Consider the following 27781-nt stretch of genomic DNA (forward strand, 5'->3'; position numbering starts at 1 on the left):
TTTCATAATCATTCTTGTATATTTTCACATATTCTTGCCATATATATATCACAAAAGTCCAAACTGGGGGAGAATCATTACACTTAGGCAGCATCAACATAAGAACGGGAAGTATATCCATGGATGTGAAGTTCTGTAATAATTATATTGGGGATATTTTAAAATGAAAATTTAAAATAGATTAAACCACTTCTAATACATTACATTATTTCTTGAACACTGCAACATCATTTTAACATATGTCAAGAGTAAAACCATTGTACATTCAAAGGTACTTTTGAAGCTCTGACATTCATTATGTTATCTCCCATAACAAGTGCAGCTTTATCAGAGATCATTTATCATGTATGAAATCACTACTGTTAGTGAATGAGGAATGTTTCAGTATGTCAATTTATGATTAATGTGAGGGTACATCACCGCTTTATACAGATATCCAGTATACACACACATTTTACAGATTCTTTAAAACACCAATCACATCTTTTAATATAGATATCTAATATATACACATTGTACAGATTCTTCAAAATATTCTATCACTTATTTTAATGTAGGTATACAATATATACAGACACTGTATGGATTCTTCGTATCATTTGATCGCTTCTTTTAATATTAAATGCTGTTGGAAAAAATCAGTATTTTATTACAAAAATTCCTATCATGTGTTGTTTTTTGTTTTCTTGTTCTGCTGTTTTGCAATAATTGTATGAAACTCCACTGTTACACAAGGTTATTAGAAAGTATAAACTTTTAAACACTTGCTTTGAACTAATTTACTTACAGGAGTTATGCTAATTTAATTTAAAATTGTAATGCAGAAAATTATTGTTCTGTGTTAAGTCAAGAAATTCAAGTAGACACCACTCAAGGCTCTTCAAATTGCTATAAACTTGATCATGGGAACCCTAATTGTGGTTCTCTAGATCACCAAATGCTAAATTACCATTGCAATTGGTGTGGGGAGAATGCCAACAGCTAATTCAAGAAATAAGGTCATGGCTCTATAACCATTGCATTGTGTGTGAAGGAAATGCCACTGTCACATTCAACAAACCAAGTTGTGGCAGTATTACCAAAACATTAGATATAGAAGAACTTTCTGTAACAAAAATTTAGGTCTTGGGTTTTCTGTTTGGTCTGAGCTTGATGTATTGATTGTTATGTGTAAGCACTGCAGTGACATCAGCTTCAGACACATTAACTAACTCACTGTAGTCATCAGACCAAGGTACAATAATAAAAGTTAAGTGCCCAGACCTGTCAAAATTCTGTAATTCCTTTGGAGAACATTTTCCAGGTTTTTTTTTTTTTTGAAGGACAAATGTGACTACTTACTAGGGAGGGAGATGTTAATTTACATTTCTAAGCGTTCTGACAAAATACTGAAAACAAATTATTTTTAGAAAAGTGAGCAGCTAACATCATTACAATAAAATGTTTATATACCTCTGGAAATTTTATTGAAAGATTTTTATTTGTCTCATTTGCTTTTTAAGGTACTGGTATAGCATTCTGTTGCGTACTGCCAGAAAGAGTGTTGCACTTCTCCAACATGACCATAGGTTTCACCTAATGTATGTAATTCTCTTCACCCCTTTTTTAGGATGGTAGGGGGCATCTGATTCTTCCACTTCTGCTTTGCTCTGTTGGCAAGGCTGAAGGAATCTGCATCTTAAAGTGGGGGCACTTGCAAAATACTGGAATAACCAGTAAGGTTATATTCAGCTTGATCTAGACTCTGAATCATGCTGGAAACCTGGAATTCCCCACATTCAAAATGTTTCGATTTTGTCTCAGATAACTGATAAATTCAATTGCCAATTTTAATGGTAAAATTCAGCACTAAATAATGATTGAGAGGTATGGTGTAAGAATTTTCTGATACATGTTGGCTATCAGGCAATACATATAATTTCAAGGTTTTGGCATCTTGATATTTCTGCTGTTTCATTAAGTAGCTCAAAGGGTGGGGACATACAGTCTGTGAAAATATCCTATTTAACACATAGTTCATATAATAGTTTGTGTGTTATTACTTTTAATTCTCTCACAAATGCTATAAAGTATTGTAATAAGGTACAAATCAAGAATTTGACTGAAATGCATTCATTGGGGTTCTTAGAACACATATTTACTACATTTGCCTAAATATAAAATCCCCTTCTCAAAATTTATATTAATAGAAAAATAAGTTTTTACCTACAAGAGTTTGATTTTATCCGGTCACTATCTAAAGTAATTCAAAAATATCAGATACAGTTCAACTATCCACACCTGCTTATGCTGTGAATAGTAACACTAACCATGCTAAAAACAGCATGTGTTTTGTGTTACAAGTAATATAAACATTCATCCTAATGAAGCATTTCACTTCGTTTGCACTTATAAGATGGCCCCTTTTTTAAGATGATAAATTAGGAAACGAATTCCAGATACTATTTTAATTTTCATAGACTGTTTCAGGAGGAGTCTGACAGGCTTTGTGATTTGAATAAAAAGGGGCCTGTTACTGTGGATCTAATTCAGAAAAGTTCAGGTGTTATTATAGTTTGAAAATAAGTTACATATGTACCAGAAATGAGGGATTTTAATTAAACATTTCACAGTTATTTTAACATGGAACTGAAATGTGTTATTTGACAATGAAACATGTTACAAACACTGTTCAAAGTGTTTGTGACTTGAATGTACATTTGAGCACTGTTACTGTGCAGTACATTGAGGTATTCTGTTGAAGTGGCTGGCAATGCTGTATATCAGCAACATGCTATATACATAGGATTTGAGACAGGTGACGTCCGAGGTATCCAGTCACATCAGAACCGTGATGATGGGGACAGAGTTGGTTCCCAAAACGTCGGTTTACTACAGTAACCAGTTAACACGGCTGATTGCCCGAGAAGGTTTTATTGATGCTATGTGCATGTTTAGACCTGCTCAGTTTGATGTTTTGTTATTGAATAACATCAAATTTTTAATTAAACTCCTTATTTATGATATGTTAGTACTGTTCAATAGAGACTGAGAATGATTTTTTAAAACACCTTCTTTATTTAGAATTATTACAAGTGTGTTCCTTTTCAAATAGGCCCCCCTGAAGTCAATACTCATATCCCAGCAGTTCTGCCACTCATCAAAGACATCAGTGCCATTTTTGGACATTTTTGGACATTTTCTCTAAAATCACCTCTACAGCTTTGACTGCAGCATCTTTGGTCTGGAAGTGCTGTCCTCAAAGCTGTCATTTTAATATGGGAAACAAAAAATGTCACAAGGTGTTAGATCTGGGCTGTAGGAAGGATAGGGAATATAGTGAACACCTTTACTTGTTAAAAATTGAATGGCAGTGTTTGCAACATGTGGTTTGGCACTGTCATGATGAAGCAACCAGTGTCCAAACAAGCTAAGGTCATTTTCTTCTGATGGAGTCCTTATATATAGCTTTAAGAGACCCACTGAGTGCTTTGCCGCTTACTCTCAGGCTCATACAGCCTAATCAAGGTTACAGCACAAGCATAACTAAACATGCAGCAACCTATAACTGCAGACATTGACTCGCACCTGTCAGTGCTACCAACCACCATAAATGAAAAAATGGAAGTTCCATCAGGACTTACAAACATTTTACAGAAAATCGTTCTTAATCTTTATTGAACAGACTCGTATCATTATCCTACTTTCAGAGTACGATGAATCTATAAACATTCTTTGTTCAGCTCATGTTAATAGGACTTACTCACTCAAAGCCACTTGATAACTGCACTCATGAAGATTGGCAGGTTCCTTCTGAATCACTCTGTATACTCACAACTGGATAAGAGGAAGCTGAATGGTGTCTACTCCAGATTCAGTTCAATGCATACCTTGACACTTTGAGAATAGCGTTCATAGAATTTAGAATATTTTTTGGTAAGAGTATAAAGTATATTCTGTTGATGCAAATAATGTGTAGCTATTTAACAATTTTTAGGCAACAGAATTTTCTTGTGAGTCTTTCTCACCTTCATTCACTTGGAAATATCCCTGTCTCAGAAATTCAACTGTTTACCATTTTAGATTCTGTTGTGTGGGCAATTTGATTACCGAAATGTGAAGCAAGATGTCTTCCAAAGTTTAACATTTACAAAAGGATCATTATGAAGTTCTGCTTATGTCATACTTTAGGATTCTGAATACCCATCTTAGCAAAGTTGTAAAATAATTTTCTTTTTGCTAGTAAGAAATTGTAAATACTAATAGGCCAGTCTTTATGAAAACTGGTGAAAATGTATTCATGTTCCATTTTGTGGCAACAGAAAATTCATAAATAACTGTTATATTTGATTATTTTCAGCAAACTTGAAAGTGCAGTACACTTGCGATAATAATGCTTCAGAAATCTCTGTCATTTCTGTGAGAAGAAACTGTCATAAATCTCTGCAGCAGAATTCATTCGTTATGTGTATAAGATTTTTTATAAACATAAGTAAGTTATCCATTTGTTGAATCTGAGTATTTTCAATCATGTTTACTGAAATTCAAAAAGACTTGTACATCAACTAAACACAGTTATCAGAATTTTCATAAGAAAATAGAATTGCCTTATACAAAGTATCAAAGTAACAAGTTTGCAACCCAGAAAATAAACATTTACTTATGTCTATCTTATCTTGAACTTATAATGTTGTAATTGAATGTGGATACTTTTCATTTGCATGTATAGAATTTATACCATCATTATAACAGTCAGTGTGGACAGTAGCACCTTAGAATTGTCTCTGTTTGGTTCTTTCAACAACACTCTACTTAGTTTAAGTGTGCGTACTTTTTCAGGCACAGTTCAAGACTGTGGCTACCCTTAATTTTCACTTTGGACCATTTGCAGAAGGAAGTACGTAGAAGATCCAGTATGCTGCATTGAACAGCATGAATGATAATGGGAAGATGATCCGTGAGTATTTGTCTATGATATTTACGTCTTTAATCTTTGGCATTGAAGCTCTAATGGCAGATGCTCCTCTTTTCAGTGCATGGAAAACTTTGGGTTTACTGTGTTGAGGAAGATGACTTCTTGATCCTCGGAAACGCAAGCCACCCGCAGACCGGACGGGGAAGGAATAGCCGCCAGCTGCTCGGTTCATGCGGAAGCTCGGTGGGAACTTGGCTGGATCAAGACCTTCTGCAGAAGATGTGGAGTAATTGCGACTGTTGTGCCGGTTGCGGATGGACGGGATGGGGGACATTCGCAGGTCCTGCAGCTCAATGATCTCCTGCTGTTGCTGGTCGGACACTGACCCAGCTGGTGCTGTAGTAAAAGCATAAGTTGTGGTTACCACAAAGAGCTTTCCTTTGAACCCACTGAGAGATTTAGCATCATCTGTCTCTCAAATGGATTGTGTTTGTTAGGTCAGTACTATTACCGTCTGTCAAAGATAATTTTTATCTAATGAATGTCCAGTACTCAAATGTTTAACATGTTTTTGTTTACAACAGAGGTTTCCAGACTAGTATATTGAGCCCTAGTATAAGTGTCAGGATATTTTTACATGACAGTGTTCAGACAGGTTTTGGTACCCACGCATCTTTACAAAAAATTACTGCTGCAGACAGTTTTCATGGTTTTTGTCTTTCTTGATTTTTTAATCCCTTTGTGTCTTAAAAGGTTTCATTTCAGTCACTCAATCACCCAACCCATCAAGAACACTGTGTAAATATGTTACCTTTTTCCACACAATAAATTCTGCAAACACCTGCTTTGACAGAGCTGAGACAGCTTAGTCAGACTTCCTATGGGTTGAATGGGTTGAATGACTATTGTTTACCTTGTGTAGTTTTCTTTTCCTCAGCCTCTTTAGTTTTTTTGGATTTCTTTTTAGCACGAGCTCCCCAATAAGTATAGTTTACAGCTGCATACTCGAGCAAAGCCGCAAACACGAAGACAAAGCACATCACTAAATAGATGTCAATTGCCTTGACATAAGAGATACGTGGCAGAGAGCTGCGCACACCTGTACTGATTGTGGTCATGGTGAGGACAGTTGTGATTCCTGCAAAGCAATGGAACAAAACATAATTTGGGGAATATGATTTTTCCACATCTATATCTGTGAGTATGTTACCAAGATTTTAATCAGTACTATATTAGAACCACAGAGCCAACCAAGTGCACAAAGCAGCACATTTCTCACATAAACTCAGATCTTAATGATTACTGTTGAAATCTCTAGAGAGTCTGATGTGTTCATTTAAGCACGTGTTACATACACTATGCTAGTACTAATCTGGTTCCCATTATGTTTCAGTTTAAAATGTATGCTCGGAATAAAATATAAAAATTTGTAATGTTACCTGTTGTTTTATATGGTTGTGAAATCAGGTCTCTCACACTAAGGAAAGATTACAGTTTGAGGTTGTTTAGGTACAAAGTGTGAGGACAACATCTGGAGCGATGAGAGAAAGTAATAGTACGATATTACATAATGTGGACTTCCATAATTTATGTTTTGCAAAGTAGTATACAGTTCAAATAGAAGGAAGTTAATGAATTATATATCACCAAAATTATCCATTTAACTTAGCTAACTAAAGTCCTTGGCGCATGAGATGGATGGGGCATACACTACACATGGGACAGATAAAAAAATGCATATAAAATTTTGAGTCTGGAAACCTGAATGGAAAGGGCTGCTTGAAAGACCTGGATGTGAATAATACAGAGTGTATTTTCTCCTGCTTGACTGAGGTGGCAACTGTATGGGTGTCTTCCAGGTCCTAGCCCATTATGATATCAAGGGCACTAGCAGTTGGTAGTAACATGCTTCCACTGTGAATCATCAGGTTTGTCTGCTTATGTTAAGCATTTCTCAATCAACTACTCAGTGCTGCATGGCTTGAGTGAGGTATACTGTTGAACAGCATGTATGTTTAGTGCGACTCTGTTTCAGATATGAGTCTTTCAGAAAATGTTTCAAAAAATTTTAACACAAGTTTCCAGAAGAATCAATTCCAAGCAGGCAAAGTATACAGTACATGGCCAAGAAGCAGAAAACAGCAGGATCATTGCTGGACACAAAGCCATATAGTAAACGAACTGTGTTGACATAAGAGACATTCAGAAATATTAGTACTAGACTTAAAACTCCTCCACAAACAAATTTCTTAAACAATTATCACAGGAGACAGATTCTGAATACACCTTTATCAAGGGTCACTAAATTGTTACAACTTTGACCATATAAGACATGCTTTGCAGGAACATGATTCAGTTTTTGCAGTTGGTTTCTTTTTTCTGTACGTGATGGAGAAGTTAATGAATAATTAGTGTTTTTCCAGTGAGACCTCGGTTTCCTTACATAGAGAGGTGAATTCTCAGAACAAATGATACTGGATTGCAGAAAATCCAAGACTTATTCACAGACTTTCCCTTCATGATGAAAATATTGGTGTTCGGTATGCAATAAGTGCACACAAGGTAATTAAACGTACCTTCACCAATTTCTACCCCTCTGCATGTACAGCATGTTAGGGCCCAATCAGCTATCTGTGTGATTGCCATTTTGCAGTCAAGCAGAAATAAATCCACTCTGTTTTAAAATTGACCTTAAAGTATTAGAATGTGAAGGTCTGGATTGGGTTCAGTAGGCTGAGGATTGGAAATAGTGGCAAGCTTTTCTGAACATGGCAATTAACCTTAAGGTTTTGTAAGAGGCTGGGTATTTTGGACCCATAAAGCAACTGCAAATTTTTTAGCAGAGCACTGCTTTATGGAGCCAGTTACATATACTTGGAATGTGAGTCACATAAGGTGCTTCTGTCTTGTCTTACCACAAAGTTTGCTTCATATAGCCAGTGTAACCAAACCACTAGCCAAGTCTACCTGCTTTCTTTACTCCAGCTGCCCATCATGTGGGTACCATTAGTATTTTATTGGGGTGTTACAATACAGGATTATGGGATGTAACTTTCACTGTGTGTGTATGCTGTGGTCTGATTGTTTGGAGTTTTCAGCTTTATAGTTTAAAGAGAAAAGGGGAATTTGAGCTCTCCTAGTTGCAGGTGCATAATATTATGAAAACTGTTATTAGTACTTTCTTTATAAGATCAAATTCTAAATAATTAGAGATCAGGATATACAAAACAATAGTTCTTCCATTTGTTTTGTGCAGATATGAAACATGGTCTGTTTGAGGGAAAAGTATAAATTACAAGCATTTGAAAGCAAAGTGCTCAGAAAAATATGTCTAAGATGTAATTTTAATGCTCTAGACTTCCATTCAGTATGTACCAGGTTCAAATTTCATCTAGATTATTATGTAGTCTAACTGATGTTTCTCACAGTTTTTCCTCAGTATATCCAAATAGGCAGTAATATCCCATTGAAATTCCTGTGATGGGCTGATATGTGACCAGCATGGGGGAGGTATGAATAAATACAGAAATGGGGTGGGAAAATTCTGGCTTGAAAGACAGAATGAGGGAGGATTACATTAAGGTGCATGTTAGGCAAATAAGTTGTGAGGTTCAGATCCAATGGCAAGCCATAGTGTTAGTGGTACTGAAACTTCTGTTACTGTTAGTGACGTTAGTGACACAGTTACCTAAGGCAACACGAGCACTGGTTGCTTCATGGTTAATCCAGAAGGAGACCCATGACAACATGACAATGAGTATTGATGGGAGATATGTTTGAAATACAAAGTAACCAATGTTGCGCTGCAGCTTAAAGGAAAGTGAGAGTCGCTGATAGTTGCCAGTGGCAAGCTTCTCTTTGCGGTCATTGGTTTCACAGCCAATGATAGTAAATTGTGGTAACTCTGCTTCATCAACACCACGTACTGGCGTCTCTTTCCAATACATGACCACATCAGATACTGTGTATCCATCTGGAAATAAGAACATGTATTGTACTGTTATAAAAGAAAATGTTATGGTCTAATGATTAGTGTACTAGCCTAGCATTCAAAAGATCCCAGATTTGATCCCTGCTATTAAACTAATAATACAAAGAAAGTGTCAATATAATGACAGCCAATCACCTAAAGATGGGAATACAGACAACTCCCGAAATGTCTTGTGTATCAATTATACCTCAGACAGTGGATAATGTCCAACATACTCTTTGTATACTGAATCAGCCATTGTCACAAACCCATAGAGAATCACCTAAAATAGCAAATTAATATATATATATTTTGTAGAAAAGTAATTTCTATTTTCGCAAGAAAGATTTTGAGGATATATAACCTATGAAATTGAACCATTTTCATTAAATAACTTAATAAACAATCAGTTATTATGCAATGAAGAGTTTAATATGACAAATCTGAGTTCCATGATATTCAAAACTATTACTTTTTTTAAATAACCAAAAGTGAAATTTAAAATTATATTTTTGCAAAATTGTGGAAATATATATATATATTCTAACATACCATGACTAAGTGAACAACTAACTCCATAATTCAAGGTCTTTTATAAAATCTGACACTCAGGTTGACAAGAGATTTCTTTTTCTGTGAAACATGAAGGTTCATAATCTGGTCACATAAGTCTGTTATCGAATCCAACCTGACCTAGCTGAATGCAGTCTACATCCTCACACCCTATTTTTATTTTAATATTACCCTCCCACATACACTTAGGTCTCTTAAACAGTATCTTTTGTTAAGGTCATTCACATTATTAAAATTTGCTCTTTATAAAATATGGCAACTCAGTGCACTAGTAGCAAAAATTTTGCTGACTGTACTTACAGCTTTCAATTTCAACAGTGCAGTTCTGTGAATCCAGAGGATAATAATGAAGATCCATCATGCAGGCTAATGTTGTAGTGAACCTCATGCCATATGTGATGCTTCCATCACCATTCAAACGTACCAGTTTATTTCTCTCCGTGACATCATGCAGAAAACTAATAATAGAAGATCATTAGATCAAGCTGTCAAATTATTAGTCTAGATTCACAAGTAAAAGCAAAGAAAATAATTGTACAAGCATGTAAAGATATTTTAACTAACCATCCAACTCCTTGAACAGTTAATAATTACTCTGTTAATCAAGAAACACTTTCACACCCATATAATACAACAGGTAAAAGTTCAGTTTTATATATCTTAATTATTATATTTTTAAACAAGACACAGGAAGATAAGATTTTTTTTTGAATTGTATTGTGCATCTCATGAAATTAATTTGAGCTTTTCTTAATCTTGAATATCATTGACTTTTTTTACTATTGTTCCAAATGCTTTCACTTGTCCCATTTCTAAAGATTTTATTAACAAAACTCATGATTTTATCCTGCATCATGTAAGAATTTCTATATAAAATTAGGTAAACCATTTAAAACTTCATCAAAAAGAGAATTGTATCATTATATCCAAAATTAGTACTTTTTAAATAAACTATTCTGTCAGATCAATTATTAATCTGTTAATTTTATTATTGTTTCATTTGGTTTAATTTTGTATGATGTAGATTTAAATATACTCTAATTTATTTTTTAAAAAATTAGTCATAAATTTAGTGGATATAGATATATTATGTAGTGTGAAAGAATATAGTAGGCTGTGAAAATGAGTAGAACACAAATTAATTGTTTATGAATTAGTGTTATAAAAACTTAATTCAGTAATGCTTTCATAATACAAAACATGAATTAACTTCACTAAATTATAAAATTATTTGCTCAACACTCAGAACTTAAGAAGGAAAATATGTAGTCTTTCATACATTTTGGGGCATGACACCACACAGCTGATAAATTTTATTTTAGACTAGGTAATGACTAAATGTTCCGGTCAGGAAAGCTAGCAATGGCTGGGGGTTTGTCGTGCTGACCACACGTCACCCTATATCTGGTTGGATGATCGTTCACCTCTGCTTAGGTATGTGAACGTGAGGCCAGCAGTCAAGCTAGTCGACTTTGGCTCTCTGGAGCTGTTACGCCACGGATTTAATTTAACTTTAATGACTAAATGTATAATTATGATCTTTTCTTATTTTGTTGTTTCAAAGTGAAACATGGATACTTATATCTCACATTTCATAGGAAGTTTTAGAAAAAAATGTTATATCAGCCATCAGCAATAGTTTTTCAATATCATTATTTTTAAATACCTGGTCTTGAATATAATAAATATCAAATAGCAGTTCTTTGACCATAACTTGAAGTAAAATCTGGTAGAGCGTACATTAAGACAATACAAAGGGTACACCAGCACTTTACCTGTTCTTGTCATTGGCAAAAAATGTGTCAGGGACCCAAATTTTCTCGGCAAAATCTCCTGAGAGTGTCAGAATTTCTTCATCTGTACTGAATGCCAGTCTTTCATCTTTCCAGTATTGGTTCAGGTACATTGTGATGGTATAATCCTGCAACAAACGCCTTACTAAACCCTGCTTGAAATGAGAACATTATAACTACTAATGGCTGATTTTGCCGAAGTACTTCACATTACATTTCACATAAATGGCCAAGGTTTACTCTTAGAATTGCATACTCAGATTTATTTGTTCCCTACCACAAACACTACAATTACAATAGAACTTTGAGTGCAGTCATTTTCAACCTTTTCAATGTGGTGGCACAGTAACATTTACTTCAATGTATAACCTAGCCTAACCTAACTTAGCCTAATGTGACATTAACTGACCCATCTTAACCAACACAAATTTACCTAACCTAATATAATGTAATCTGTCCTTACCTAACATGACCTGACCCAACCTAACCTGACCAGACCAGAACTAAATGGACCTGAGTTAATAAGCTCCATACCTGATCTGACTTCAGCATTGGTACCTTTAGATCAGTGTGTGTTCTGGTATACTTCCCATTTACAGAGTTTTATCATCAACAAAAGTGAAGGCTTTTGTCTGTGAGTGTAAAAATATGCACATAGGTCTGACCAGGGACCAAACCTAGAACACTGTAAATGAAAGTAGTCCAGTGTCTAATGTCAAGATTGCAAGTTCCACTCTTCATACTACTCAATCATTTTCATTTTGTATTAAGTATTACAGTTTATATAAATATATTAATAGATTAAAATGTTTTGTCATTGTATCACCTCCAAGGTTATGTACCATCAAATGAAATTAGATTTTTGAACATGGGAAATTAGAAAGGACTGAGGAGGAAACAGCTGTGGCCTATTTAAAGGTACTGTCTAGCTATTTGCCTGGAGTAATTGAGAAAAACGTTAGTAAAAATAGTCCTTTCCACTTCAGAGATTTGATTTAGTCACTTTCAGAATCCAAGTTAGGTGCACCTTCTTCTCCTGCTACTATTGCTGCTGAAAGATTCAGAATGAACATATGTGGTAACTGTAGATTTTCATGTTTTCATGGCTGTATTTTTGTAGTCTTTTGAGTTGCTGAACCATGTATACAATGTAGTCTTTTGGCTGTATACCAACATTTTTGATAAGCATACTACTTCAGCCCTAAAGATGAAGGCAGTGTGATCCTCTAAAACGTTTTCATAGAGCCTGGGGACTATGCAGTTTAACAGTTCAGAAGACCACCATCTATGTGTGTATTTAATATTCATATTTCCTTAAGAGATGGGTGATTTGGCTCTGACAGGCTTAGTGCTGGATATAATCTCTTTTTATGGTGAAGCCTCTTCATTTTGATGCTCATATTATCAGCTGGAGCAATGAAACCTCTATGATCAAAGAGGAGCTTTCCCCCCCCCCCCCCCCCCCTCTTACCCTTTCGGATAAGCATTTGTGACGTCATGACACTCAGACTGGCAGTGAGAGAGAACAAAGCCTGATTGTGCTCTTCATAACCAATTAGTGATTTTGTAGTGTCTTCAGAAACTGTTTGTGTGGTCATTGGATTGAATACCACAGTTGTATGTTGTCGTCTGTTTAATTACCCATTGCAATAACTGTAATTCTTTATGTAGCATCTATATGGTAATGGGATTAAAGAGGACCAAATTGGGTCATATCCTGAAACATAAATTGTAGATCTTTGCCAGATATATATTTGAGGAAGGAGAAAATAAATACCAGAATTATTTTAGATAAAAAATATTTGTTCATGTTCAATTCCGACACGTCCAACAAGACAAGAAGACACATTGAAAAAACTGATGGAGTCAGTTGGATCAGTTGCATATTATGATTGTGGACTATGAGAAAAGAGGAAAAAATGAATTACTTGTAATGCAAATGGATTGTTGGAGAAATGCAAAACTGTTGATTATCGACAGAATGAATGGTGAAGAAACAATAACATAGAGGATGGGAAAGAGAAAATTCAAATGCTATGGACATATGAGAATAGAATAAGATAGATGGCTGAAAAGAATGTTCAATTTAACCACAGCATGTAATCATACATTGTGAATACCAAGGAACAAAAGCAATCAACAAGCCAAAACTAGCAGGGAAATGGAACCACGTGTAGCATATGACAAGCAGAAGTGTTGCTTGGGGACAGAAAGGCAGCAACCAGCCATACAAAGCTGACTACTGCTAGAATGATCACCAGTATTGTTAGGGTGATTAAACTATGAAAGATGAGATGGGCAGGACATATAGCATGTGTATAAATGGAAGACATGTTTGGTCATAATGTATGAATGGAAGAGAGTACATAATAGACATGAGTGCAAATTGGAGGATGACAACAAAATACATCTCTGAGAAGTATGATGTGACAGCGTAGACTGGATTCAACTAGATCAGATATATACATTTTTCTTCATTCGCATTTGTCCCGCATTTGCAGGGTCTGCGCTTTTACCTCGCTTGGAGATTTATGATTCATCTATTTTTGCACAGTGGTAGAAACTCTACCTATCAGCCCTATCTACAAGGCAGATCAGATATATACTTAACAAGATATAAGGGAAAAAACTGACTATTCCATGTGATTAGCTTTGCAGCAGTGAGTTTCTAAAAATGGTAAATCATTAAAAATGTGAGTGAAATATGCAAACAGTAAATAACACATTGAGAGATATGTTCTTCAAAATGGCCTACACCTGCCCATTGCAGTGGATAGATACGAAGTTTATTTCCTAATAATGCTGCTTACCATATTAACTTCAGAGATGGAATCAAAACTTGCAATGGTTAGGTCCATACCCACATATAAAGGATCACCTGCAAATAAAGAAAACCATCGATTAGGCCTATTCTGATGGTAACAGTAAGTACGACTAGACACTGCTCTACAGTTTTTGAATGTGTTCTTTGTGGTTTGGCACCACATCTTGTAGTAGATGCAAATCTGTTGTTGACAACAGAGAATCACAAATTCAATTATTTACAAAGCTGATGAACAGTAGAGATATTACTCTGTTCAAGGTATCCAAAGCGTCATATAATGTCAAGGTCTTATAATGTTATTTTTATTAACCATTATACAAACTGAAAAAATCAGACATCGAAATGAAGGTTAATTCAAAACATTTCTGTCAGTAAATTTCAAAATGAACTGCTTTCATAACATGGCAGATGTTTACCTGATCACCATATGCAGTACTTATGCTTGTAAACTACCCCATTTATGTGAAATCAGAACACTCCCAGTAAATTATCTGGCATGGTTATGACTCCACAAAAATTAATGTCTGGTATGGCCTACTTCTTAACAAAGTTATAGGACCTTGTTCTTTACTGAAGTCATGATCATCAGAAACATAATGATATGCTTGAAATTTTACTGTTCAGCAGTCTGACAAGACAGAGTTGGAAGTTGCCTCATTACGATAACATTGATCATGATGATAAATTTCCTGACATTGGATTGAGAATCACTCGGCCTCCAGGATCATCAGACTTTAAACCCTGCAACTTATTTTTTTGGTGTTATGTTATGAATGAATGAGTATAATTGGGGGCCAATTTAGATGAGCTCAGCAGATCAATGCAGCTACTGAAAAAGTACCTCCAGAGATGGGCTGAAATCAAATACTAGCTAGACATATTATACCACAAAAGGAATGCATATTGAAATTTACTGACAAATATTCTGAGTTGACCTTCATTTCAGTATTTTTTATTTCTGAAAATATGCCATGACAGTTTCTACACACAAGCTTCCTGTGTCTTGTAGGATTTGAGATTTTCGCGGCAGTGAGTCCGAAGACAGCTGTCTTCTGGGTTGCTGCGCCATGTAGTCTGGTAGAAGTTTACCGATGTTTCAGAGGTCCTTGCTGACTCCATCATCAGGGTGATGAGTAAGCATATTTTATTTAAAACTTCCATATCATAACAAGGTTTTGCTTCTAGGCTGTGACACTGGTAGACTCTCAGATAAATACCAACATTCCAGAGAAACATGTTTCCCCCATCTTCAGTATTATTATCCAGAATATTGTTATCTACCACTGAGTCTACACAGCATCACAACCAAAACAGTAACATCATTACCATCATTACTGTGAAATCCTCAAATTTTACATATAATTTATTTTATGCTAAACAGCATTAGCAGTTGATAGAATGCCATATAACAATAAAAAGCGGATATCATTTAGGTTTGTAAAATGCAGAATTATGAGCAACAATTTAGAAATTCTGAAACTGCACATGTTGTAAAAGTTGATGCATTTATCTTCGCTGCTTGTATGTCCGAGTTATATATAATCCTCTTGGGGCACCGGTGGAGTACTGACTCTGACGTTATGTCTGCTATTATTGCAGTCCCATATGCAAAGTTAACTCCATCCTTTGCTCCTGACAGCACCAAATGGTCCATATCTCTTATTATACTCAACTGCCTCTCTATACACAGCTGCCCGTCACCATTTTGTAAGAAACACACAGACTTTATAAATATACATTTTTTCGGCAGCTATGTTTGCACATAATGGGTAAGATAGTTTTGTAGATCAATCTGCATATTTTATTTCCAAAATTAGTGAATGAAATTTGGTGTTTGGAGTCAAAACTAAAAGGCTTCAGAAAGCATTAATTTTTTTTCCTATCCATGTAATAAAATTCTCAGTTTACATGAGGCTCAAGCCAACTTTATCTTTTTTTATAAAAAAATGGCTTAGTACAAAGACTGATATCTAATACAAAATACACAGCTTTTTCAATGTACAACTTTGGTTTCAAACATTTTTTATATAGTTGATACATAACAAATTATAAAGACAATTTCCGCAGTGTGATATCTGTAGTACGATTAGTTTAACAATAAGTTTGTAGCAAAACTAAATAAGCATCAGGGTCAGTGTGCTATGAAAACTGCAAATAAGTTTTTCAAAAGTATGTAAATGCCATTGGAGTCGTCTAACAAGTAAGAGCATGTTTATGTGAAGGAGTAACGACATGAAATCTGTGGAGAAGGGAAGCAGCTAGGGACAGAGACGCATGGACAATAATTTGGCTATTGATCAGCTCCTCGTGTCTTCAGTATCGACAGAACAGAGGGTAGGGGGTAGAGATTCAACTCCAGATATTGGATTCTCCCTATATGAAGATTGCATCTACCTATGTTGGCCTTTTGGAAAGTGGCCAGGTTATGTAGTTACTGGACATTATATGCAATACTCTTCCTGACAGAATAAAACAAATACCCCCTTCTTTGAGATTTTTTGTTGGCATTTAATCCAGGAATTTATATATGTTTCTATTATTTATTTATGGTTTAGATTGACGAGAAATGCAGGTAAACCTGATAAATGCATACAAATTATTTACCAGAAAAGCTAAAGGAAACGCATCTCTTGGAAGACCTAGGCATAGATGGAAGGAAAAATTAAATGGACGGTCATTAATAGAGTGTGAAGTTGTGGCCGTGATACAGCCTGGTTTAGGATTCTGTGAAATTGCGAGATTTTGTGATGCACCTTCAGGTTCCATAGAGGGCGGGGAATTTATTGACGTTTCGAGGAACTGTAAACTTTTAAAGGAACCCTGGAATAACTTTTATAAGACGTTTAATAGGTAACGAAAACCGGCAAGAATTTTACCTGCTTCACGAGAATGGCTCAGCCAGTGACTGAGCCGAAGTATAGACGATCGGGGCTTGGTTTGGGAGGGGCGTGGATTTATCTCTTCTCCACCACTGTGTGCAGACAGTTTCTGGGGCCCACCTAGCCGTCTATCCAGTGGCCACCGGGGATTCGTGAATCTATCACTAAGGTTATTAATGCGTGGAATTAAAACCATTTCTCGACTGCCCCATTGAATAGACACGGGGATGGATAACTTTACTTTAAAATTGCCTATCAGAGTTCAAGGGCATAAAGAAGATTGTGAAGGCGAGTATATCCGCCCCGCCCCCCCACCACCACTAAGGCTGAAGACTTCGTTTTGTCACCCGGCAGGTGGCAAAGCGAAATATAACCTAGCGGAGATGTCACGTTTTGAAAATGACGTCTTGGTTAGCATGGCATATAGGATCCGGTGCATTGGACTAGCAGTCTGTACAATTTCCTGTCGAATTTACGTCTTTCGATCATAGAGGCAGTTAGGGCCCAAGCCTTTGTCTCTGTGTCTTCAAAGGAAACATCTGGAACTGTCAGATCCACCCAGAGCCGGACGCATTGTATTCTAAAATTATGGATCCCAGAAACATCGTGCGGATAACGGCCATATTGGACTGTGATCTCAGTTATGGCTCCGTATAAGCTTGTAGGTCGTAAGAAATGTTTCGGAGTAACATGTCGCGTGTTTACCGCCATGAAAATGTCAGATTGCAGATAGTCGTATCATTCCTTGACATAGTAGACTGGCGAGTTCAAAATCTACACAACTGAACTGCTTATTCCAGATTGTTAACAAATTAAATCAAACCAAACTAGACGTTGGTAGTGGCATTTTCTTTACACCATATGTGACGGTCACACCTCATTGGCTCGCTCTGTCTCAAGTAACGCCATGACGCAAGCTTAATTTGAAAAATCGATAAAACGCAGAAAGTAAAAACATTCATGATGATATTAATCAGACGCTCACAGATAGCATATATAATTCAGAGAAATATAATGTATTGCAGTTCTTATAAGTGTCTGAATTCGTGAACAGTGCAGAATAATAAGTAATATGTCTATAAAGCCGTGTAACATTCTCTTCCCCTACCGGGAATATAATTCTGGTCGTCCAGCATGAAGTTTAGTCACCGGCTCTCTGTTTACGTAACACCGTGAAAACGAAAGTAGTCTTTGATTTAAATGAAATGACATTTTAATTCCAATATTTATGTAAAATTACTCAGGATTATTATTGTTGTAAGATTTGAGGTTTTCACAGCGGTGAGTATGAAGATTTCTGTCTTCTGGGTTGTTGCGCTGTGTAGTCTGGTCGATGTTAACCAACGTTTCAGAGGTCATACTGCCTCCGTCATCAGAGTATGAAGATTTCTGTCTTCTGGGTTGTTGCACTGTGTAGTCTGGTCGATGTTAACCAACGTTTCAGAGGTCATACTGCCTCCGTCATCAGAGTATGAAGATTTCTGTCTTCTGGGTTGTTGCGCTGTGTAGTCTGGTCGATGTTTACCGACGTTTCATAGGTCACACTGCCTCCGTCATCAGGGCGATTCATCAACCATACTACACAGCGAAACAACCCAAGACAGAAATCTTCAGGATTATTATTGTTGTATTTTAAGATCTTCGGAACACTAAATAGTGGAGATGTCAGCAGATGATGGCTGATTATGCCGAAACGCGTTTGCTTGGAGATTTTGTGTACGGAAGTTGTGATAGCTCGTAGTAAACGCCACGGACATTAATTTAATTAAGACGGAAACGAACGACAATTTCTGCTATCTGGATAGGTCAGATGTGATGATCAAATGGTTCTCTTGTGTGGGATCCCCCCCGTAATTCATATGTTACTGTTAAACTAGGGATGGCCTTGACGCTGAAGGAGGCTAGATGTGTGTTCGGAACAGATTAGAACCGACATGTCACACGGCGACGTATAAAAACTGCGTTTACGACCGTTTTATGTCTTAAATGAAATATTCTACTAATGAAAGTCGTAGTTTTACGACTCCCACAAGTAAATATATCGTTAAAGCAGAAAAAATGTCATGTGTTTGGATGAATTTCGCGGAAGAAAACGAACGAATGAGATAAATATAGAAAGAGGGAATGAATGAACGTCGTTTGCCTCATTTTACAGAGTTATGACAGAATAACCATTACATCTGGCGTGGATGAAATGCCACTATCTAAACCACCCTAAAGATGGTGGCAGAAGGTGCCTCCAAAGCACTGGAAACAACGAGGAAACCACAATATACACGTTTACAGCCGTGAACAGTTCAAATCTAATGTAAAATTGAGGTTGATTAGGAAACGTTTATGTTTATGCGTGTTTCCAGGGTGTATCGAACCTAATTCCATATTTAGCTGACATCTGTTGGGTAAATTTGTTGACTAACAGGTATCACCGCTCTACGTGCCTTAGGCTAGCTTTATGGACCAATGCCACATGGATTAATTTATTGCGTGTTATGTGGGGAGATGAGCGATAACTTGGCCTCTTCAATAACGTTTCGACGTGATGTCATAAGAAAATAAGTTTTATACGCCGAGAGCTGGTACCGACGAGCACATCCCTCAGCGAGTAGCTTCAGGTTGATGACATGATTTTTCATTCGTTTATCGCAGAAAAACGTTTACCGTTTCCAAGGTTCGTGAATTGTAGCCCGGAGCTCTCGAATTTAACATATATCGATATATCTATGTAGCGAAAACTGGGTGTTTTCTTTACGTGTTTGTTTATAATAACAATGCATTCTCAACTACGTGGTGGATTTTGAGTTGAATGGGAGGATGGTTATGAATCATCAGTGGATAATATTATAGCTTCTCGCTTATGTTGATGCCAAATACCATTACACTACAAATGTTCTGTTTTTCCTTGTAAGAACATGCATGGGCCTACGTTTGGTATACAACACTACTTTCTTCCTTGTTCGTTCGTTTGTTCCTTTCTAATTTCCTTTCTCGTTTTCCCTCCCACAATTTCTTTCCTTTGTGCTCCACTTTTCTCGTTGTCGCTTTTGTTTTATTCGTTTTCTCAGTTCTCATTTTGTTGAACAAAAGATCAGTTCATTTCTGCAACAAATGACATCAAGAATCGCACGTCAATGGTGGCCGAGTGATTAGCACTCCCGCGTGGTTTTCCTCAGTCCCTGCTGGTAAATACTGATATAGTAGGGCCTAACTTAAATTATCCGAACCGCTTCCTTCCATATCCTTTCCAAGTAGTTATACATCGTCTGAGAAAGCGACTGTGTCTCTGTACGAACGAATCTTAAACTCTACATAAATTAAACAAACAGAAGTCCATAGCCTCGTGTACTGCGCTGAACCGAAAACCCTTGCGCGCTCGCTAATTCCCTCGCGGTTAATGAAGAAGGTCCATCAGAACTTAAATAAATTTATTTAATTTCATTTAGTAGTTTTGTGGCACAGAGACCGTACGGAAGGAAGTCTTTGTTACTCTTCAAGACTCCCTCCCCCGAAACTGGTGTCCAAGCGTTCACTTGAACTGCTTAGCAAGAAGACATTATCCGTCAAATGCAGTGAGTGGCCCAGTGAAACTGACATAATCCATTTTTGCAGTTCAGTGTCGGTTAGGGGAAGAACTGTAAAGTGTGATTGTCGCGTAGGCAGGAAGCAGGAGCGCTGATGTGCTGGCAAATCAATACTGTTCAGACTGGTGACGGTGTAAGGTTGGTAGCCGTGGGGGGACAGCCCCTGTCTTTATCGTCAGTCTCGTATATTAAGCAGTTAACCGTGCGACAGACGTGTCATGGTACTCAGTGGACTTGACGTCTTTTGTAGTTAATCTGTCCAACACGTAAAACTCTTTTTCGGAAGTTGGCCTGCGCTAAAGACTGTTTCTAACAACTGATAACCAATCACTGAAGCTGTCCTGGGGCGATGTTCATATACAGCAGACTCTCTACTGTCCGGGGGCGGATTAATCAGGGTCTGTCCGGTTGAAACGAAAGTTATAGAAAAATCTGTTGCTTTAGAGCGTTTAAAAATAAAGGAATAAAATTAATAAAGACATTTAACTTTATTAACATAAATCAATAGTTGCTAAAATCTGGAGTTTACGATAGTTGAACATTGTTACTCTCTGTTGGAATCCGATACGCGTTCGTTTATTAGTAATTTATCGATTTTGAAAATGTATGTACTGCATAAAATTATATATAAAATTCATTTTGTTATTATTAAATCTTTAAAAAATTGAAACAGCGTATGTCTGAATAAACGTGAACGTATTTGTTGCATTTGCGTGATTTATTTTCACTTTTGTTGATCATCCAGGGTTTCGATTATCCTGTAAAATATATTTCCCAACTAATCCAGATAATCGGGAGTCTACTGCATTGTTAATAATATGACTCTTCCTTAGTCCTTACTTTTCTAATGTTACAAGGAAAGTAGCCTAAGTGCAAAAACAAATCATATTAAATGTGCCCCTTGACAACACCAAAAGTGATTACGCATATATGAAATGAACATTAGTTGCCATCCATCTTAGGTTTTGGCGGGGGCCAACAAACCTTCACAATAAATATGTAAAAGTGGAACTTTGGGCTTTGTCCATAGTCTATGTTTCAATAAAATTACGTTTCGGAAGTTGAATCTTCTTCCATCTTCAGGTCTGAGGCTAGTTTAACCAAACGACACAAGAGCTAAGGTTTCTTTACTTCCTTTTTCACCTTAAGACGGGAGAAGATTTATCTTCCGAAACGTTGTAATTTGATTCAAATATAGACGATGGACAAGCCCAAAATTAAATTTTTAGTTTATAACGCACCATCGGCAGAAACTTTCAGATTTCATCTTGCGAAGGCAAGTTCCTGAAGCGACTCGTATGAACAAGCACTTGAATACTTGCTGGCTTATAAATAAATAATAGTAATAATAAATCGACCTAGTAATTCGTTCCAGTAAATTCTAAATGCGAAACCGTGCATGAAGGAAAATAGTAAATGTACCTACAACATTTTTTGTGAAGCATTTATTTTTAATTTGTACGTTAATCGTGAGCATGTCGACCACAGAGAAGTTTTAGATTATATGTGGCAAGTTTTATGTAGTCAGTGTCTGTGAGAATTATAAACAAAAATGAGCCCTTAACTGTGAAATTACAAATTTATATTTTTCTGCTAGTTTCGTCATATAGACCGAAGGATTTAAGGGAACTTATTGTTAATAACTTTTGAAAAGACGATACATCGATCTCGCCCCAATTCTTACTTGGCATATCTCGATTAGGATTAGCTTTATTGATTAGCTCTCAGCATGGCTGTTAAGCATTCTTACAGGCGGATTTCATGCTAAGCTCACCTCCAAAGTTTGGTCTCAGCCGGATATCGTATCCCTGCAGGAGTCTGGAAATGGTCTGTGTCACATTTTCTAGGCGGTTCGACTGGGATTGTTGCTGCTCGTTGCTGTGGAAACAAACGTCCGAATTACTTTCACAAGTAAAAAAACAGTTCGCATAAAAATAAGCGTTCTTTTCGTTTTAGCATTCTTTATTTGCCTTATATTTTCATATTTTACAGATCTAATCAAAAATATACGTATACTATTAACTGTGACCAGGTAAATTTTCTTACAAATTTTTCTTCAGGACTTTGTCTGTCGTCTTAAGTTATAAAATAACAAAACAGCATTTCAGATGCTGTATTCTGCTTTCATCAGGTAAAAAGTGAGGAAAAGAGGACAGGAAACCTGTCTGTTGGGCCCCCTGGTTGAACTAGCCTCCGTTCTGAGGTTCTTTTACCTGTTTACATGAAGAAAGGAAGCAGAATCCAGCTTCCTAAATTTTACAATTTAAGACGATGAGCAAAGTCCAAAAATTGTTGTTCAATATTCCATCTCTTGTTACAAAACACTACCAGAGCACAGCGCGTCAATGTGCTATTGTATCACTGCAGCATGTCACTGACGTCACTTCAGAACGACACGGCTGCAGTGACAAGATTAGATAATGGCATTGATGTTGCATGGCACGAGGCGATATATTGAATAACAATTGTTGATTAATAAAATAGGATGCTGCAATACAACATTAAAATCAGAATTAAAGTCTCTAAATTCTGTCAGACCGAAAACCAGATAAATAATAAGCATTTACATTTTTAGTAAATTTCAGGTTTTATCCTAAGTCATCAAAAACATGTTCTAGTTATGACTAGATAGTCATGGCGTATGTTCTTTCTTTAGAAACATGTGGTCACTCAGCCATTCAAGAAATTCTCTGAGTCTAGATCTTTATTTGGGCAATATTTTCCCTCATAAGTGATTAATTTCTCTCTCACTCAGAGGGAGGAACACAGATTACAGGTGTTTGAGAATCGGGTGTTGAGGAGGATATTTGGGCCTAAGAGAGAAGACGATGGGGCGTGGAGAAAACTGCACAATGACGAGCTTAAAAATCTGTACTGCTCCCCCAATATTGTGAGGGTGATTAAGTCGAGAAGAATGAGATGGGCGGGACATGTAGCGCGCATGGATGGGACAAGAGGTGTGCACCGGGTACTGGTTGGGAAACCTGAAGGGAAGAGACCGCTGGGGAGACCTAGACATAGATGGGAGGATAATGTAAGGCGGGATCTATGGGAGATAGGAGTTGAAGGAGACTGGATTTTGTAGGCCCAGGACAGGGTCCGGTGGAGGGCTTTGGTTAATTCGGTGATGAACCTTCGGGTTCGGTAAGCCATCTAGTTAGTTAGTTAGTTAGTTAGTGATTAATTTCCTGCTGTTAAACGATGTACAGAATCGACACAGATTTATTATGTTTATCCGGTAATGAAACATATTTAGACCTAGAAATAGAGGTTAAGAAAAGGATGAGACAATCCATAATGAAGAACATTACATTTTTTACTCTTAACGTAATAATATCAGCGTGATTAAGTCATTGAGGATGAGATAGGTGGGCATGTAGAACGTGTGGGCGAAATAGAAAATGCGTACAAAATGTAATAATGAAAACCCGAAGGGAAGAAGCCACTTGGGAGACGGAGAATAAAACGTTGATATTGCGGTCACAACAGTGTAGATTGGATTTTAAGATGGCTGTCTTCTGGCGATCGAACTCATCGCCCTGATGATGGAGGCAGTAAGGACCTCTGAAACGTTGGTAAACTTCTACCAGACTACACAGCGCAAGACCCAGAAGACAGCCATCTTCGGACTCACCGTCGTGAAAACCTCAAATCCTAGTTAGATTGGATTCAGCTTTATCGGAATATGGTTCGGTGGAGCCCCTTCGTGGACATGGTAACGAATTCTGGCTCCAAAACCAGAGTATCCATTGACTAGCCTAGTAATTATGAATTCTTCAAGAAAGACTTTCCTCGTTTCAGTTGCTATGTTACTGGTGACCTTCATTCTTGGTTAGGGATCGTGTGAACATCTCCGTTTCTGTTGCATCATCGATGTCGTATAAACTGCTGATGACCCGAAATGTCGCTCAGCGGATGTAAACATGCGTTTTAAGTGGGGTGCAAACGTTCGGACCCGTGCCAATTTATTGTTTACATTCTCAGTATTCGTCATCAGGTTTTTTAGTTTTCGGTTTTGGTTCTACAACTTACCGCTATCATGCTCGTTATCACAATTATTAATGTTAGTGTTGTTATCTCGGTCAGTTTAGCGATTATGGGATGATAGGCTACGGTTTGATTTCTCGCAATTGCAGGGTTTTTCTTTCCCACCGGTTGTAGAATCCACAGAGTTTCATGTCAGGAGCAGTCGATTGGAAGTAAGGTCGGACGGAAATTGTGACTTATCACTCACCTCTACTTAATACGAGCGGAGAATAAGTTGTGAGGTTATTCAATTCTGTTACTTCTACAGTGTAAGAGATATGATGAATGATACAAACATCTTCATCTGGTTCTTCGCATTATAATAAATGAATCTCTGGCAGCCATGTCAAAGCAGTGTAATTGTTAGGCATTTTGCTTTTAGCTGCAACCTCAATCAATAAATCGAGTTGTGGTGGTATAACAATTACATCAGGTGTGGAAGAAATGCCATGTAATGTATATAAAGCTAATATAAATATAATTTTTAAATTGTAATCGTATTTGTTCATTTATTCAACGTGTTGACAGTGAGAAAATCCATTGCAATTAAGACGACTTTAAACCATCTGAAGCCGAAGCTCGTCTAAATAATGTTTAATAATTCAGTCCGTACCGCAAAGAGAACTCGCCGCCATTAAAACGATTAATTAGTTAACGCTGTTTATAGCGGGAATCGTACCCAACAAAATAAAGCTAACAGTCGAATATAACATGTAAAGACGAAGAGTTATTGATTGTTTAAGGAGGTGGGATATATACTTATCGTTGTGCTTTAAAGTGTTAAACCGATTATTTAACTGGCTGACGACACGTTCCTGTGACAGACTTTTCTGAAAGCGGTAATGAGCCTTCGGGTTCCGTAAAAACAGGACAATTTTTGAACCAGTTAAGCGACTATCAGCCATGTGCAATTTTTTCTTATGGTAGAATAATCCTTTGTTAGAAAACTGCCGTTGGTCAGTTCCAGGCTTGTATAAAGTGAATTAATATGAAACAAAATTATATTCGATTTGAAGCCTTCTCGGCGACGTAATTCATTAAAATCTTCTCGGGCAATCAACCGTGTTAACTGGTTACCGTAGTAAACCGACGTTTCAGGGACCATCTCTGTCCCCATCATCAGGGTTCTGATGTCACATCACGTCGGTTTTGTCTTGTAACCATTTAACGCACCTGATAGCCCGAGAATATTTTATTAAAATCATATTTTAAGTTCAGTCCTTGATTTAGAGTTACAAATTCCGTTAATATTTGTTTAATACCTTCTATAATTAAACGTGTGGACATACAGACATACAGTGAGAATTATTTGTTACTTTTATGTAATTCGTGCGAATATTACGATAAATGGTATAACCTAACCAGATATCTACATAAGAGTCTTGAGTTTTCTTTTAGCCAAGAAGAAAAAGAAATGGCAGGACTGCACCATTTACTAACTTCCCCCCTTAACGTCTCGCTAATTTAAGACGAGAAATTTAATACTGCACAGAAACAGATGGGACCTGATCACCAAGACACATCTTTGATCTGTTTTCAGTGCTTATTTTTAATTCGTTCTAAATATATATTAAACGGACAAATCGTAGGTGGCTCTGGCACATATGCGAGGCAATGTTAGGACATCTGTCTGCACAAAAGCCAGTTATATCTGACCCCAGTTATATCTCTTACGACAAAACACATTCAGGCAACTTTCTGTCTTTGTTGACTCATTGGTGCATTTAAAGGTAATGGAACTGGACTGATTATTCACAACTGCCATCAAATCGAATAACTGGATTCAAAACTTACACTTGCATATCTTATTTTTTTATAAATGTAATTTTCTTAGGTACCGGTGTAATGAACTAGTATTCTAGGATAAAGTTAAAAGTTTTTCCTGGAACTTTAAGCACCATACTAACAAGAGAGGATATGGATGTACAATGCAAAAATTTGTAATCTCGCGAACAACGGTGTATTAAAATAAACACAAAGGTTTACATGCGATTTGTGTTTCTTGATTGATCGACCTAGCACCATACAATAATTCTGTATCTCGCATAATATTAGAAATATATGAAATGTAACGGGGAAAGTAGGCTACGTAATTTTTAATGTCTTGGTTTTAAACTGAGTGACTCACTAAGTAATTTTCTAGCCTCGAAGTAGAAAAGGATTTTGTTAAAATTAACAATAAGAACAGTTATACAGTTTAATTTTCACTGACACTGCTTGGTGCAATCAATTAAATAGTGTTATAAAAATAACAACAAAACTGAACTCAAGTTAATTCTTCTTACGATCTTAATAACTTACAAACTAACGAGTATTCCTTAGAGATTTCTGTCTTCTGGGTTGTTTCGCTGTGTAGTCTGGTCGATGTTTACCAACGTTTCGGAGGTCATACTGCCTCCGTCATCAGGGCGATTCTTAGTATGAAGATTTCTGTCTTCTGGGTTGTTGCGCTGTGTAGTATGGTCGATGTTAACCAACGTTTAAGAGGTCATACTGCCTCCATCATCAGGGCGATTCTTAGTATGAAGATTTCTGTCTTCTGGGTTGTTGCGCTGTGTAGTCTGGTCGATGGTTACCAACGTTTCAGAGGTCATACTGCCTCCATCATCAGGGCGATTCTTAGTATGAAGATTTCTGTCTTCTGGGTTGTTGCGCTGTGTAGTCTGGTCGATGTTTACCAACGTTTCAGAGGTCATACTGCCTCCATCATCAGGGCGATGAACCAGACTACATAACGTAACAACCCAGAAGACAGAAATCTTCATACTCATCGCTGTGAAAACCTCAAATCTGACAGAGTATTCCTTGACCAACTGCTAGTTATTTAACTGATCAAGAAAATGTATTGCTGTTCTGTGTGTCATTTGATTTAGACATCATGATACTTACCTCACAGCCTCGGTCCAGCCAGGTGATATCGATGTCGCCACCACAATGAACCATATGAACCTACTTTCTTCTGTGAATATCACCATTATTGTGTACAGTGTACCACTTATGCCTCGGTGTTATGAGGCCCTTCGAATTTCACGTGATCTGATAATCCAAGAACACCGATTCTTTCCGAGACATTTGTAAAGACATGGATCTAGCGACCTGGATTTTGTTCGTAATTGTTCCAAAAAATCTACACACACGTATTTACGTTACAATTTTGTTTTACTGAGATATGTGAGTAACCGTGATTATGAGTGAAATAAGATGCAGCCTATGTGCAGCATCACGCAAAATCTCCTACTGTTGA

General features: G+C 36.8%; 1 protein-coding gene across 2 annotated transcripts; it reads right to left on the reverse strand.

Moving 5' to 3' along the window:
* Positions 1 to 27781, reverse strand: Lcch3 (Ligand-gated chloride channel homolog 3). 2 transcript variants are annotated; one of them, XM_022060021.2, is made up of 8 exons: positions 27427 to 27781; positions 22286 to 22389; positions 14041 to 14108; positions 11213 to 11358; positions 9738 to 9895; positions 8583 to 8867; positions 5808 to 6032; positions 1 to 5290 (listed from the first exon to the last, which is right to left on the reverse strand). In XM_022060021.2, the coding sequence occupies exons 1-8, from the start codon at positions 27510 to 27512 to the stop codon at positions 4851 to 4853; spliced, it is 1512 nt and encodes a 503-aa protein (XP_021915713.1). In that variant the 5' UTR covers positions 27513 to 27781; the 3' UTR covers positions 1 to 4850. The 2 variants fall into 2 exon arrangements, with proteins under 2 accessions (XP_021915713.1, XP_021915721.1); XM_022060029.2 differs by lacking the exon at positions 27427 to 27781 and adding an exon at positions 22725 to 22875.

The sequence above is a fragment of the Zootermopsis nevadensis genome, unplaced genomic scaffold (genome assembly GCF_977971745.1).
Source record: "Zootermopsis nevadensis isolate Lab colony 2312 unplaced genomic scaffold, Znev_1.0 Znev_ptg000017l, whole genome shotgun sequence".
NCBI classification, from domain to species: domain Eukaryota; kingdom Metazoa; phylum Arthropoda; class Insecta; order Blattodea; family Termopsidae; genus Zootermopsis; species Zootermopsis nevadensis.

Bases quoted from the DNA above. Each gene is read 5' to 3' on its own strand.
- Lcch3 (XM_022060021.2), bottom strand. From the start codon at position 27,512: ATGGTGATATTCACAGAAGAAAGTAGGTTCATATGGTTCATTGTGGTG. The intron at 14,109-22,285 runs GTGAGCTTAGCA...CTTTATTTGCAG, and splicing joins GCTGAGACCAAACTTTGGAG to GTGATCCTTTATATGTGGGT. The intron at 9,896-11,212 runs GTAAAGTGCTGG...TTCTATTATTAG, and splicing joins TTTGCCAATGACAAGAACAG to TTTTCTGCATGATGTCACGG.